The following is a 15,619-nucleotide window of genomic DNA, read 5'->3' as shown; positions in this document are numbered from 1 at the left end:
CCCTCAGCCACCCCCGGTGTCTTGTCGTTGCAGGGGTTTTTCCTCTGTGGTGGCCCTGGGAGCCAGCATCATCTGTAACAAGATCCCGGGGCTCGCCCCCCGGCAGCGGGCGATCTGCCAGAGCAGGCCCGACGCTATAATCGTCATCGGGGAAGGGTCCCAGATGGGCATCAACGAGTGCCAGTTCCAGTTTCGCAACGGGCGCTGGAACTGCTCTGCCCTGGGAGAGAGGACTGTCTTCGGGAAGGAGCTGAAAGTGGGTACGTTGCCTCTCTGCTCACTACTGACCGGCTCCCACCCACACGGCACCAAAGGGGGGCACGCGGGGAGTGTCCCGGGGCATGGCTGCTGGCGCTGGGAAAGACCAGCCAGCTTATGCAGCTTGTGCCAGCCAGGGCAGCACCATCGCCTTGAGCGTGTCTGCCTGGATGCTGTGGCTGTCATTAGCAGTGTGATTGACACCTGTCCTCCTCCTAGCAGGGTACCTGCCGTGGTTCTTGCTGGGGTTAGCACTCTCACGTGCATTAGCTGCCACCACAGCGTTTCACTGTCCTGCTCTCACCAATCCTTTCTGAAAAGTTTTCCATTTGTGTGTGCAGGACAGCAGCCTTCCTCTTACACATACAGCCTTATTAATGCAAAAAAGGTGTTTGGTTCTGGTTAAAGGCAGTGGTCAGAGACCAAATGCTGAGCAGGGCTGGAATTATGCTTCTGGGGTGCAGGTACCTCAACAGTGACACTGGCTTGATGTTTGTACCTATTGGGACTAAGGTCCAGGCAATCAGTCTCATTACAAGAAATTTCCACCACATAAACCAGTTATTCTATAGCAACTGTATTTAGTGCCCTCTCTCCCACCAGAAAGAACAGACGTGTTCTGGCTGGAGATGTCAGGGCATTTACAAAAACTGTTCCAATCAGCAGGCAGAAGATCCCATTTCCAGTTTCCATTTTTTTTTTTTTCAGTTATTGCAACAGCACAAAATACTTTGAAATTCTTAACTAAACCAGCATTAATAATGACAAACACAAATACCTGACACAGAGCTGAGGTTAAAACTCTCGTATCCCTGTACTGCAAAACTTACTCAGTGTTTGTGGATTCCACAGCACTTAAAATACAAAGACTGAGGAAAAGTGTTTTCTGAGTACAGGTACAGCCATTTTTTGAGCCATCATTGAAAGGTAATCACTCACAGTACAGCATTCTGAGTCCAGAAGTTGAAGTTGGGATCTATGGTTTCCAGCCTTGAGGTCTTTCCGCCTCCTCCCCATCTAAAACATAGATGCAAAAACCAAAGAACACATCGAACAATGCCTAGGGTGATAGAAAACATGGATATTTAATGAGAACGGAAGAAGTTACTGAGGACAGAAGCTAGAAGAGCCCTGAGCAGTTGTAGAGCAGCTGTGCCCTGGCTTCTAGCTCATTGGGAAACCCTCCGGACTGGACTGCCTCCAGGCACCATTCAGTCCTAAGTGGACAAATGGCAGGATGCGTCCCTAGTACCTCATTCCTTGCATTCTCATGAAATGCAGAGATACAGCCTTGCTGCTCTGCTCTGGAGCTCCTGGTATTAACTGAAGGTATATTTCATCATATGTGCACGCTGATGTGTGTATTTTCCAAAACTTTGTGATATTTAAGGAAAGAACAGAAAGAGAACAAGGTGACTAAATTTGCAAGCCCCGTGTGAGTTGCTGATCTTTCAACACCTTTGATAATCAAACAGAGTGAGTCAAGTAGGGAATGTAAAAACCACCCTGCACGACATGGTGAAACTTCTGAAAATGGCCCATTTATTCAGATTAGCTCATTGTTTCTATTCCTTGAGCTGTTCCTGTCAGTGATCCATGCAAGTGTTTGCCACTTATGTCAGTGAAGAGCCCATTTGGATGGCTGACAGGTTTGGGCTCATTTAGTCTAAGAGTAACATTTCCTTAAACAGAAAATGTGAGAAGGATTTCTTCTCCAACAAATCATAAAACTGTGGAGTTATTGTGGTCTGTTGTATAAACATGCATTCAGTTCCTCCCCCCCTCCCAAAATTGAATTATTTAGCTAGTGGGTTATATTTAGGTCCTTTTAAAGAAAGTCAATATTAAAGGAAGTAGACTTTGATCTGTCTTTGAGGTGATAACTCTTAATACATTCTATCTCTCCATTATGAGGCTAAGATGGATAGGGCAAATTCATCGCTGGTTTTGGAACACAGTCAAGTGTTGAGTGGCATCCAAATTACAGAACTCCTTTAAAGAATAACCAAAACCTTCAAATTTAAGCAGGTTATATATTTACGTTTGAAAATAAACTTGATAAGAACTGCTCAGGTTTGAAATCTGCAATGGTGAATTTTACTTGCAGACAAGACACACGCAGTGTCTCAAGGATGAGAGTACTCAGGCCCTCAAACCCCAGGAAATATTGTCACATAACCACTTCTGCTCATGTTGGCTCCTTGTTCTTCTCCTTCTTCCCTATCAGCGCATATAGAAAGCTAGAGTATCTGACAAGCTCATCTTCCTATATGGCTACAATGAAAAAACATCTGTTCCCTGCATTTCCCTAAGGAGTTTGTGTTGGGCAGCACTCTAAGTTACCTTTCCAAGAAATAAAGGTTAATATTCGCTCTGGTTAAATGGGGTAAAACCTATGTGCCATAAAGCCACAAGTCAACTTTGGTGCCCAAGAACAGGAGGAGATCAGGCCTGTGTGCCCTACCCTGAACAGGAACAAGAGAGAGAAATGAGGGCCATGAAGGGCCGCAGGCCCTACAGGACATGTTTTAAGGTCACTGTGCGCAAGAACAGCCCAGGTTAATGTTAGGGCAAAGACACTGCACTCTTGTAGCTTTTTTAATCAGCAGCACCAGCTCTAGATTCTCCGTCCTTTGCCACGGTGCCTATTATAAGATACCATTCAAACAGCAGCTAATACATTAGTACCTTTTATAGCATTCAACGACTGATTATATTTCTTGGCCAATTGCATCTGTAAAGTTATTGCCTCGGAAATACGCGGGGCACCTTTCTCTCGCCTCCTGCAATAAAGCCAGCGGGCCACGCATGACCTCATCCCGCTCGCTCTGCAAGGCTGCGCTCTGCCGCTGGAGTGGCAGTGATGCACTGGGTCTATGATTAGGGTATGACTTCAGAATGACAGTAACGTGGCTGGCCTTGCCGCGGCACAGCTGAACGCGGGCAGCGAGCACAGGCTCATATCAATCTGGGAGGATGTGCTTAAGTAACTCTTATGCTAATAGGATTTGTGTGTGCTAGCCCATACAAATAAGTTCCCTTGGATACCACAGGCTCCTGTGAACTATTTCCCAGCCCCTGATTTTGATGGCACACACAGCTAAATCTCTTCAAAACCAGGTTTCATTACTTTTACCTCTACTGCTAATCTGTTTTCTGGATGTTATGCAAATGTACCCAAATTATGTAAAGTCTCTTGTTGACACTGCAGGGTGATTTTCAGGGGGCCTAAGTGCTCCTCGTGGCTGAGGGACCATGGCACTCTCCTCCTCTGTGCTTCTTTTTTCCTGTTTTTAAAATGGCAACAGGGACACTAGCCTTGGTGAAACACTTGGAAGTCAGCAGAAGGAAAGCATCAAACAACATTTTCCTGTTCTAATGTGTAGCATGCGTGTATCCGTATTTTAACAAGCTGACATATAATCCGTCTCCCAGTGATAAGTTCATAGTAGAGTTACAGTTAGCAACCCCTTGAATTCACTCCTGCTTCATGTGCCATATTTGTGATCACAGACTTGAGTTTCCAGCTAGCTATAGCATGCTCCCAGCCAGCACACAGCATATACTCTCCATTTCTTGTGTCATTTTGTCTAGTTGGTCCTTCAAAAGAGAGATTCTCTCCTACTGACATACTGTGGATATCTTATCATGCCAGCCGGTGACACTAGTGCTAATAACACGAAGAGAAATAACAAAGTGACATCAGCTTACTCCAGCTGAGGACTTGGTCCAATTACGACAGGAAACGATAAAGTCACAATGGAGATCAGCAGAAGGACTTTTTTTCTAGACAATTCTGTAGACACCTTATTAATAATGTAAAGTCACAAAGAGAATTTTAAAAATAACCATGGAGATGACGCAACGCTGGGATCATGGACACTTTCAAAGCCAACCATGTTTGCAACAGTGGGTAGAAGTTCTGCTCCTGAAGACGGCCACAACCAAACCCAAGGTTTCAAAGCAGGACAGGTCGAAAAGCTCCTGCCCACCTCTTCAGGTGAAATGTGGTTCAAGCCTAAACATCTGAGAAAGCAGTGATGCCTTTGATGGAATCTGGAGATCAGGTTTGGGCTCTGACGGATCCCAGAAAGAGAGAGTGCCATGGCGAAGGCCTGAGCAGCCCATTTGGCAGCGTGCGACCTTATGAACAGACAGTCAACAGTGACTTTGCTGTTTGTGAAAAATCACAAGCCAAGGAGTAACTATCATCTCAATTGCCTTAGGATACACATATATTTTATGGTACCTAGGGGATGGCACCATACTGGCATCATAGGGCAGAAATAAAAAGCGATGTCCTTTTGTCATCATGGAGCAGCACCGCCACTATCAAATGAGACTTCCCAAGTAAAAATAATGCAAACTGTTTGACTTCATGTCTACAAAGTGTCACAGCAAAGGGGAAACTCACTGCAGTGCAGATATATGAAAAGAAAGGCACTACGACCTTGTGGATGCTGTCATGGACCCTGCACGGGAGAGGAGGGAGGGAACCAGCTGAGGGCTGTGCAGACGTGGGGTGGTCTCCGAAGAACCTTACAGCAAAACTGGCTTCAACTGAGGTCTTACTAAAAATGCATCAATTCATTGGTTTCTTTACACTGAAAAATGTTTCAGTATAATCACCTTGATACCTTCATCCATCTGACATTACTCAGGCGAATAACGAACGCTGAAATCAAAACAGGAATCCACGTGGACAAATGGGTCTTAAAACTTGGGAGCACAGCAGGCCAGCCCAGCGCCCGTGGATGCTGTGCACAACACCTTTGACGCAGGGATCGCTACAGATGTGCCCAGATGTGCACATTAAAACAGGCTATTAGCTTTCCTTCATACAGTACACTATTAACTCTACACTCCTCACTGGACAGAATTTAGCAGTGGTTTATTTTCCATATATTAAAATAAATTTTTCTTCTATGGCTTCAACAAGGTAAAGGAAAAGGGGACATTTCCACTCTTGCCTTTTGAAATGAATGACAGCCATCCTACAAGCCAAATTCTTATTTAGCTTGTTCAGGAGCTACCAGGAACTCTCTCTTTTGCTAGTATGGGAAAGAGAACAAGATCTAGCTCACTCTCTATCTGGTCTGGTAGAGTTAAAAGAAAAATGATAGAGTAAAACTTTGTTTTGTCACTGTGTTAAAGACAAACACTTCTGAAAACATCCTGGTGCAGGTGTGTTCAAGAGAGGATTTCTTCTTCAATCATTTCCTAGAGCTTTTTGCTTTTAAATACTGGTGTAGTCTCTTGTGTCAGGTCTTAAAGTCTGATTCAGACCAAGTGACCAACCACTGGCCGACGACCATGAAACCACTTGCGGTTTTCATAGTGCATGGAAGATTACCTGCACAAGTCTGCACGAAACTAGGTTCTCAGTGCTGCGGCACTATTCAGTGTGGTCAATATTTAGAAGAAAGATCGATAAATACTCTGTTTTCCGAACCAGTGGTGTTATGAAACCCCTGAGATACACAGAAAAGAAATACTGTAACTAACAGGAGTCTTGCTATCTCCTCAAGCAAGAATTTGCATTTCTGTGCTAAGTTTCCAGCTCTTACAATCAATTTTTAACATCAGTGTCTTGCACGAGAACAGTTATTTGCAGGCAAAACAGAGGCCAGGCTGAAACATGGCCTGAACATCCCAAACCCAGCATGCTGCTTTACGCCAAAAAGTCAGTCCTCCTCAGCAAGGACTGTCACAGGAAGATAAAGCGTTGCCCCAAGGTCACTGCAGTTGGAATTCCCATCAGAAGGTTTTCATACCTGCCTTCAGACGTGTCTTGTGAGTACATGTTTCGCAGAAACAAAAAGATTACATTTCGTTAGAGCGGTAGAGGAGCTCCCTGCGATCGCAGGGTCGGTACGTGGCGTTTTGTGAAGCGAGGCAGTGGTGTGGAGTGATCAGAGCCGTCCAAAAAGCGGAAATGGTTGTTTGAACTCCAAAATACCAGCTGTGCTTTTCGTAATTCACACACCTTGAGTAGCAACTTTATCAGTTTAAAGAAAATAATCACTATACCTGGAGTAAGAATTCCATGTGTTGACGAAACAAACTTTAGCTTGTTTGTGAAACTGGGCAGTGACTAAACCCCCCGAAGTCTCAAATGCCTCTCAGAGCAATTCTGCTTCTTTTGTTTATTTGCATTAATCTATGCAAAGAACACGCTGCCAATTTATAGGGAACCATCATTTTCAAGTCAGTACAATATTTTTAAGGCACCAAACCCCTCAAAACTTTGAGCCATTACAGAAGGAGGAAGAAAAATAGGAGAGGGATACTTCAATGATTTTTTTTAAGCTACTATTTTTACTAATCATACATGCTAGGTTAAAGAAAGATAAAAATAAAAAACCTGCAAGACCATATGTAGTCCACCAAGGAAGGAGGAGGCACACCCCAAAGCAGGCAGAGGATGAGTTCTGTTCTTCGTTTTTCCTAGCTATGAGTTATGACCTCTATAGATGTGAAGTAATGTTAGCTGTGGCACATAATTGGCAAGGTCCGTTGTATTTTCCATCTTTATATTTTCACAATCATATTTCAGCCTATGTCATTGCAGATAACTCCCTCTCTGACCCTTTGGCTTCAAATAGCAGAAAATACAACCCATGTTTTCCAGTGAGATAAATGCAAATTTGTCTTTTTTTATTTCACAGCCCAGCCAATTTATAAGGAGGGCTGATAGGGCAGGCCAAGCTATTTAGAAACAGACTTAGATCCTGAGAGGTGAACTGCTGAGCACCTACCGACCTCCCGCAAATACATCCACTCTGGATCTTGCAGGCTTCGATCCTGTTTCCTACGGAACAGCCAGTTATTGTGCCTCTTTTTAAAAATAACTTTTCATTTCTAATCAGTGAGAATGAAGCTTTTTACAAACTGTTCAAATGTGAAGATTAAACTTTAAAAAAATGTTAGCTAGCTTCAAACCAGAACGCAGAAGCCCCTTTGCAGCCGGTGCACAGGCAGGCCACTGGCTGACTGGCCAAAGCCCAGTCCCCCAGACCTTCACACATCAGAGCAGAGATATGCTTGTGAGCGTGTGCAGGCTTAATGTTCCAACGGATGCCTGAGTTGTACAGAAGCATGCTTAGGAGAGCCACCTGTGCTGGTAATATTTGTGTTTTCACTTACTTGTGATAATCCCAGTGCATGCTGTGGGGGTGGTCGACTGTGCAGAGCTCAGAGACAAAGTCAAAGGCACCTGGGATTGTCACGTGCTACCCAGTGAAGGGTCTAAAGAGAGGACTCCAGGGCTTTGGAGGACGATCTGCATCAGAAGAGTGGAGCTGCAGAAAGACTGGGAGCCACCGATGTCAAGCTATCTGCCATCAGCACAAATGGAGCTGCAACACCCTGCATACCTTATTTAAGTCCAGAAAAAAAACCAGAAAGAGCAGGGAGATATTGATGTCTGACACGTGAGGAAAAGCCTCTGAAGCACCTGCTTAGACTGAAGACAGCCCCAGGTTGGGATGGGGGAGCAGAACCAGGCAGATGTCCATGCCCACAGCCCCCTTCCAGGCCGAGTGCTGCTGGGTGGCACTGCTGGGGTCAGGAGCAGGGAGTGCCACCCCCAAGCCCCAGCACAGCTGCACCGAGCTTGGCCATCACTTTGGGTATAGCAGCAGTTGCACCTGGAGATGCTGCCATGGTTAGAAACCTCTCTCAGATCCACTGGCTCTGGAAATGACCAGAGCAACCTCTGAAAAAAGAGGAGGAAAAACTTTTTTTTGAGGAAAAACTTCTTTACAGTGAGGGTGACAGAGCACTGGAACAGGCTGCCCAGAGAGGTTGTGGAGTCTCCTTCTCTGGAGACATTCAAAGCCCGCCTGGATGCGTTCTTGTGTGATCTGATCTAGGTGTCCTGCTCCGGCAGGGGGATTGGACTAGATGATCTTTCGAGGTCCCTTCCAATCTCTAACATTCTGTGATTCTGTGATTCTGTGAAAGGTGGCCAGAGACTTTTCTGGAGTTTCTGATGGTTGGAGTCCAGCTCTGGTGTGTGGTTAGTCTTTGCTTATTCAAGAACACGAGAAGAACATGTCATCCGGGAGCTGAAAGGATGGCTTACAATTCTTGTACACATCTAGCTAACTCTGCACCTTCCTCTGCAACTCCTGTAGGTCTCAGACAGCTGTCATTCTTTCTTTTGCCAGTTTATCCATCACAAGTGGTTTTAGGTTCACTCTTGCAAGTCACTGCCTGGAAAAGCCTCCACAAAAACCTCTTAAGTTGACCCAGCTTCTGGGATCACGATTTGCAACAATCCTCCTACAAAGAACAACTGATTTGATTATTATGTGCCCTTTGAAGTTAATTTTTTTCTTTTTTTCAAATATTAAAAAAAAAAAAAAAATCATAGATTTAAGTCCAGCTGCAGTTTAAGGATGGATTCAGTGGGAATTGACTGCAAGATTTAACTCCTGGGTCTCTACTCAATGCTTCTAGTGAATCGGTCAGAAGATTGTTCAAGAGACAGCTTGAGTAGCTCATGCCCATGAGTACATTCTATTTGAACTCTCTCCAAAGGTCTTTTCTGAACCCACTGCTGAAAACATACCAGTTTACTCTTCTCGCTGCTGTCTGATCTTTCTAGCCACGTAGAGAAGGGAATGACTGCAGATTAGGGTTTTCAGCACCCTCCACAGAAGAGAGAAACCCTTGATGTTACCATCAGCCCACTAACTATCCGTTTTCACTAGGGAAGAAACGTTTTGCCTCTTCTAGTCATCAGCCAAAGCGGTTTCTGTGTCTCGCTCAGTGCGATGCATTGCTGCCAGTTCTGTTCCCTTTACTCTTTCCTCACCCTATATTTTGTACCACATCTCCTGCTTTGTTAACCCTCTTTGTCCTCCTGAACCAGAAGTGCTGTTCTCACCTAGGAAGTATTTTGTGATGCTACAGTCACCATCACCTCCTGCTTAAAGTAAATATGAGACAGTTGCAGTATTGGATTGATACCAAAGCTTGACCTTTTTCTGACGCTGAGATCCTGAATTTTTCACTACTAAATTTTCAGAGGGAAAGTAAGGCACAGGTCTACGTTGGCTGTCAGACGCACATAAAAAGTGTAGGCTGAAAAGCAAACAAGAAAGAAAACAAAGAAGGATCATACTGGGTCATTTCCCAAATTGTTTGTCTTCGGGAATCCAGAAGTGATGAGGTTGAGATTGCCCATATGTTGAGATTACACTGCATATGGAGCAGTACGTCCTTGGCCAGCCTGCTCTAGAGCATCAGCACAAGCTCAGAGGAAACAAACAGTTGCCCGCGAGGAGCAGCTGCCAGAGCGTACCTTGTTTCACCTCATCGTTTCCCTGAGCCCTCTGGCATTTCAACTGTTGGCTGAAATCAGAAGTAGAGGAGTAGTGTTTGCTATTTAGAAGTGGCAGGGAAACACATATACTCATCCCATTTGGTCACAACCCCCCTACTACACTATTCTGGTACCTAAGGCAGTGTCACAGCAGAGGCTCAGGACGAACTGAGCTTACCCCCAGCCTATGTGGTGACACTTCTGTGAGCCAGACAAGGGGAGTGAAGCTTAAAAAAGTGAATCATTCATGGAAAACAGGGATAGCTTGATGCAGAGGTGACAGGCCTGTGCCACGTTATCAATACTGCACAAGCGCCAAGGTACCTCCTACCTGGATCAATTCCTCCAGGCATGCACTTTGTTTACCTTGTAGTCTCCTAACTTTTAGTTTTAAAAAGCTGCTAATTTTTTCTCCCAAACAAGACAAACCTACAAAAAAACTTAATTTGTGTAACATATTTTATGATCAAGCTTGGCATCAGATTCTGATTCTGCTTACGCTGGTTTTATACTCTTTGCGTTGCATTTTCCTCCCCCCTAAAGAAGCAAGAGGTCTGCTTAGTCTTTACAACGTTGAGTGTGTCAGATTAAAATGATCTCCCAGTGTTCTTTATTCTAGGTCTTGAAAACAACTTGTGCTAGATCAGAAATCATCCAATCCAAGGAAAGGAAAAACAGAACCAGACACAAATTTCTACTCAAAATATTTTTCAGTATATTTCATGAAACAGAGATCTGCTGTAATGCATTGCTCCCCTCGGAGCAGAGCAGCTGAGACTTCTTGTTGTACCTTCCCTTGCTTATCAGTGCATTCTGCATAGCGTTGTACTTAAAACAGTGAGGATATTGTTGAGGATAAACTGGAGGAGACACTAGAAAGGTGGCCTGGCTGGTCCTTGTGAATCCGCTCTGGAGTGGGACGGATTCCCCCAGCCTCAGAGGCACTGAGAGCACAGCTCCAAACACACCTGAAGCCTCCGATTCCAGCCCATGTTCAGAGGTTGATAAAAAGCCAGTAGTTCTAGAAAGCCTTATCTGCAAAGTCCACAGTCATTACGACTCATCATTTAATGATTTTTACTTTTTTTTTTTTCAAATAAGGGAAAACAGGAAGGAAGTCTGAGCCTTGACAAGTTCCTCAACAAGCACAGTGCCCAGCTGTATCAATGGGAATATCGCCTACACTAATAAAAGGGCACAAAGTTGCTATTAACAGACTTTGATTACGTCATCTTGTTTCCCATCTTACTTCCTTGCCACAAGGAAGTGAATATTTTTCTTTAAAAGAACCATGCAGTGACCAGTACAGAAATCCAGATCATGTATGTGAAAGGGATGTAGCCGAGAATGAAGGACTTGTAAGATTTCTTTCCCAAGCGATTATTTCTTTTGTGAAATCTAATAAACAGCAGAAATGTGCTTGTTTCATGTATAATAACTATTGCCAGTAGTTGAGGTCTGCCAGAACTTCACTGGCAGGTGTTTGGAGAAGGGAAGCCAATCTTCCCATCTGCCCTCTCCTAATGAAGAGCCTGATTCTGATCCTACTGATGCAAGAAGACTTTTTGATATTGGAGAAATGAGAGTAGGGGTAGCTTCTTGGGCTGGGACATGCAGGAATTTTTACAGTCCTGTTTGATATACACGGGCAACCTCCACAAATCTCCTTAGGTTTTGAGAGGAGGCCCTCTCTCAGCAGAACTGGTTCCGAAAGCCTTGCAGATCCTGTAGGATCTATATGTGGGACGTCCACACACTAGAATGCAAGAAAGCTTTAATAAAATAAAAAAAAATCATAGATTTAAAGTGAGAACCCCCTCAAACAAACAGAAGCCTGTCATTATAGCCATATTGCACAAAATAACACTGGCTTTACCATGTCCTTACAGCCCTCTGGTGAGGCTGTTGCTTCACCCTGCTTTTGTAATGGTACCTACAACAGGCCAGGACTTTTTTTCCATTCTGTGAGACATTTTGAAATCAACCCCAAAACCTATTTCATTGACTTTGTACAAATGTCAGTGTTGAAAACTTTGTGACACCTACAATGTGAAAAAAATGTTCCAGTTCAACTAGAATACTTTCAGAACTAGATTTCTAACAGAGGTTTTTCTCCTGTAAAAATACCTTTTAGTGTAGAACCACATTTCTAACCAAAATCTGATTTCTGAGCTGATTTTTTAAAAAAGTTGAATATGGATGATTTAGCAATTTCACTCCCAATTCCACCTATTTTCTTTTCTCCTTTCTTTCTTTTCTTTCTTTTTGAGCTAGAGCGTTTGCCACCCCACCCTTTTGCTATGAATAGTTTGGTTTGACTTCTTCTAATACCATCTAGAAATATATATATGTATGAAGTTGCCTAAATAATAGTTTATCTCCTACTACCTTATGGAGAGCTAACATTTTAGAGAGTGAACATCCACAAAAATCCATACTTAGAAGAGTCGAGCCCTGCTTATGCCTGCAGATTTACAGCACTTCTAATAATAGCCTTCCGATGCTTGCACGGCAGGAGCTTGCCTATCTTCTTCTAACTAATGTCACCACGTTGTATCGTGTATTTACGGCACTGTTTTAATTCCAGGTAGCAGAGAAGCAGCATTCACCTACGCCATCATTGCTGCCGGAGTAGCACATGCCATCACGGCTGCCTGCACGCAGGGAAACCTGAGTGATTGTGGTTGCGACAAAGAAAAACAAGGACAGTACCATAAAGAGGAAGGATGGAAATGGGGAGGCTGCTCTGCCGACATCAGATACGGAATAGGATTCGCCAAAGTGTTTGTGGATGCCCGGGAAATTAAGCAAAATGCAAGGACACTGATGAACCTGCACAACAACGAGGCTGGGCGGAAGGTGAGTACCTCGGCTCTCCCCTGCCGCGGCCACCTCCGGCCCAGGGACGGGGTTAGCTCACGTACCGTGCGTGAGCGTGAGTGCTAACGTCATCGTACAGTAGACAAGTAGGCACCTCTGCGAGTTATATGAGCTTGTTGGACCATCTGTCCATCAAACATTTGTCTAAATGTTACTCGTTACAGTTGTAAAAAGAAAAAAGCAAACAAACATGTTATCTGGAAAGTCAAACGGTCCTTATGATAAAAAGCTGGCTGCTGCTTTGTGGCTGACTGGGATTCTCGTCAGGTTCAGACATGAACTTCTCACTCTTTTGAAAAGGGATCGTTTTCAACCCAACTGTTTAAACCTTGCTCTTTGTGCGAGGACTACCTCTACAAGGAGAAAAAGACTTTAGCAAAAAGAGCCCAGGCTGACTGCCTGTTCCGCCATTACACGCATTTGGTTTATCATTTCGCACAGCACCATTCCCACCCCCTCCTCATTCTTTGGGACGGGGTGGCTGAAAGCAGCTACCACAGAAGCAGTGCTCAGGGAGGCAGGAGCTCAGCAGCTTCCAGCACGCACGTTTCCTGGGCGTTCTGGGCACTGACTGCCCCGAGTTTGCTGCGTTGGCTGTCTGCTGCGCTCGGCCAGCGTTCTGATTGCCCATGGCACGACCCAGCCGGGTCCCTGCTCCTCAGGCCCGGGCAGGTCAGGTGTTCCCCAGCACGCTCTGGAGCAGTCTGAGAGGCAGAGAGAGATTTACACCAGCTAGGAACAGCCAGGGGATGTCCGTGTGCTCCCCAGCCAGCCATGTACAGGTCCGGTCCAGTGCTGCTTTCCATACGGGAGTTCCCATTTTGCTGATCACATCCTACAGAACAAATGTAAATCCTCCTGCTTCCTTTGCTCTCTCTTTTACCTTCCCCACTGTTTGCGCCCCTGTGCATTAGTACTGATTGTAGCATTATGTTAGCGGGACTTAGAAACAAATGGGAGAAGGAAGTCAGGAACAGCAGTTCATTTGTGGATACTATTTTTGTCGTGGTCATTACCTGCAGGCTCTGAGACATCTCCGCTTATGCTGGAGCCAGGCAGATTGTATTGAAGAAAAGCCATTTCCAAACAAACGCCTAACCCTTCTTGTACTTAGTGCCACTGCAGTAGTTTTATAGGTGAGGTTACGGGCTTTACTCCTCCAGTATCCCCAGTGCCTTGTGTCTGCCTCTCTAGTGCAAACGTGGTACTTCCAAACACTAGCAAAACTAACACTGAATTCTGAGATAGCTCAAGGACTAACCACTAATATTTGCTAAACAAATGATCTGAGATCTTCATTACTTGGCTTCTGGTAGCATGAAGGCACATGCTGACCAGCCTGATAAAACACCAAGGCCCACAGTCTGCTCTGCTGTACAAGCACAAATCCACTGGAATAAAAACCAGCAGTTTCACCTTGGTGGGAACGCTGCTTCCTTGCAAGGTCTGCTCTTATTCAATAGGTGCTGTGAGTAAAAGATTCCCAAGAATGACATACCAGCCTATAGAGGTCTGTAAACATGATGGAACTGGCTACTGTCTAGAAATTTGTTTCTGATGCAAAGCTCAAAGATATAGACAAAAAAAGAAACAGCATTTTTTGTCTCTATTATCGCCCAGGTATGGACCTAGGGTAGTGGAGGAGGGCTACTGGTCCTGGAGCTGGGCTGTGGGAAGGCAAAGCATTCAGCAGCCTCCCATGAGGACATGAGCTCCTTGTGTTTCTCACCTGCACGTGCACAATTCGCTGTCCTAAAAGATTATACCTGGAAGATCCAGCTCTCCACATTGTTCTCTGGGAGAAGAGTGGTGCGCGCGATCTCTGGCGATCTGCCATTTCTCCAGCAGGCTCAGGAACTGCTCTGATCCAGAGATATTTCTACGCTTCTTCCTGCATCCCTTACAGAGCAAAATTGCTGATCTTTGTTCGAACAAATCTCTGCTTGAAATCTTCAGGGGAAAGAAAGGGTCGCATGACTGAGAAGAGACGTGTTACTCCACCGTCCTGTATAGAATGAGCAAATGATGTTTTTGCTAGAGAGATTCCTCTCAGGTTTTGCTCTTATGTGAGAGCTCCCAGTACTTAAAGACAATTGGCAGAGGGAGGCCATTACGGGGATTTGGCAAGCTGGGTCTCTCCCAGCCTAACCCTTTCACAACAAAGGCCATCTTGTTTCGAGGTGGTACTCTCCCTTTTGGAGCAACACGGATCTTATCAGCCTTCACACAATCTATTCTTGGTGGCTTTCCTCTGGGCTACAAATTCTTGTCTGGCTTTACTCACCTATGGCTAGGGTTTGGATGATATTTATGCACCTAGGAGACAGTCTGGCACTAACCGGGCCTACAAAAATGAACCAGATGTTCAGTTCCTATTGATTTGTTATCTTCACCTTCACTGCCAGTCCCCTCTGCTACTCTGGTCTTGCAATGTGACACTGCACTGGGTGGAAAGGTCCTTCTGTAGGACACCACCAGCTGCAGGAGACTCCAGATACACTCTAGTAAATCCGAGTTGTCTTCTTAAGAACTACCAGTAAATGAATTAGTTCCATCCTGGTGAGCAAGAGACAAGAGAGTTCGCACTGGGGTAGGCAGGCCTGCTGGGCTTACCAGGGAGACTGAGCGAAGGTAGGACTGCGTGGTATCAACCAACGGAGAACCACCAGGAAAAGCCTGATCCAGACTTTTTTGGAGATCTCAGTTCAAGACTTTCCCCCTAGTCTTGTTTTATCTAGGCAGATGTCTCTCTCTTCCTGCAGTGCCAACAACAGTCTCTCTAACCTACTGAATACCCTGTCAGAGCAATAGTACCATCATCTGTCAGCTCTTTCTAGAAGTAAATGAAAATTGACCGTGTCAAATGTGGAGGATTTTAGAGGTGATAGGTGGGGAACATCCACGTTCCCTTTCCTCAACAGCCTTGCTAGTGCAATGCTTGAGAAACACTCATGTGCACGGCCGTGATGCAGCGCATCTCACCCAAGATCATGGTGTGTGAAACGTCTCCACTTCCAGCTGCTCCCATGCGGCACAGTAACGCTGGTGATGCCCACGGTTCCTGCAGAACCAGCACCCACGAGGCGATGCCCACGGTTCCTGCAGAACCAGCGCCCACGAGTAGATGAGCATGGGTCCTGCAGAACCAGC

General features: G+C 45.2%; 1 protein-coding gene across 1 annotated transcript in view; it reads left to right on the top strand.

The window, feature by feature from the left end:
- Positions 1-38: 38 nt before the first annotated feature.
- The window catches only part of WNT7A (wingless-type MMTV integration site family, member 7A), a 34,626-nt gene continuing 19,045 nt past the window's right edge, over positions 39-15,619 (top strand). The window contains exons 1-2 of the mRNA XM_010084140.1: positions 39-260; positions 12,177-12,448. Coding sequence (XP_010082442.1) covers positions 164-260; positions 12,177-12,448 — 369 coding nt within the window. The 5' untranslated portion in view covers positions 39-163. The remainder of the gene's footprint in view (positions 261-12,176; positions 12,449-15,619) is intronic.

Source organism: Pterocles gutturalis, unplaced genomic scaffold, assembly GCF_000699245.1.
Source record: "Pterocles gutturalis isolate BGI_N339 unplaced genomic scaffold, ASM69924v1 scaffold27670, whole genome shotgun sequence".
In the NCBI taxonomy this organism is placed as follows: Eukaryota; Metazoa; Chordata; class Aves; order Pterocliformes; family Pteroclidae; genus Pterocles; species Pterocles gutturalis.
The sequence above is the reverse complement of the archived record's forward strand: the minus strand, read 5'-3'. Positions and strand labels throughout refer to the sequence as shown.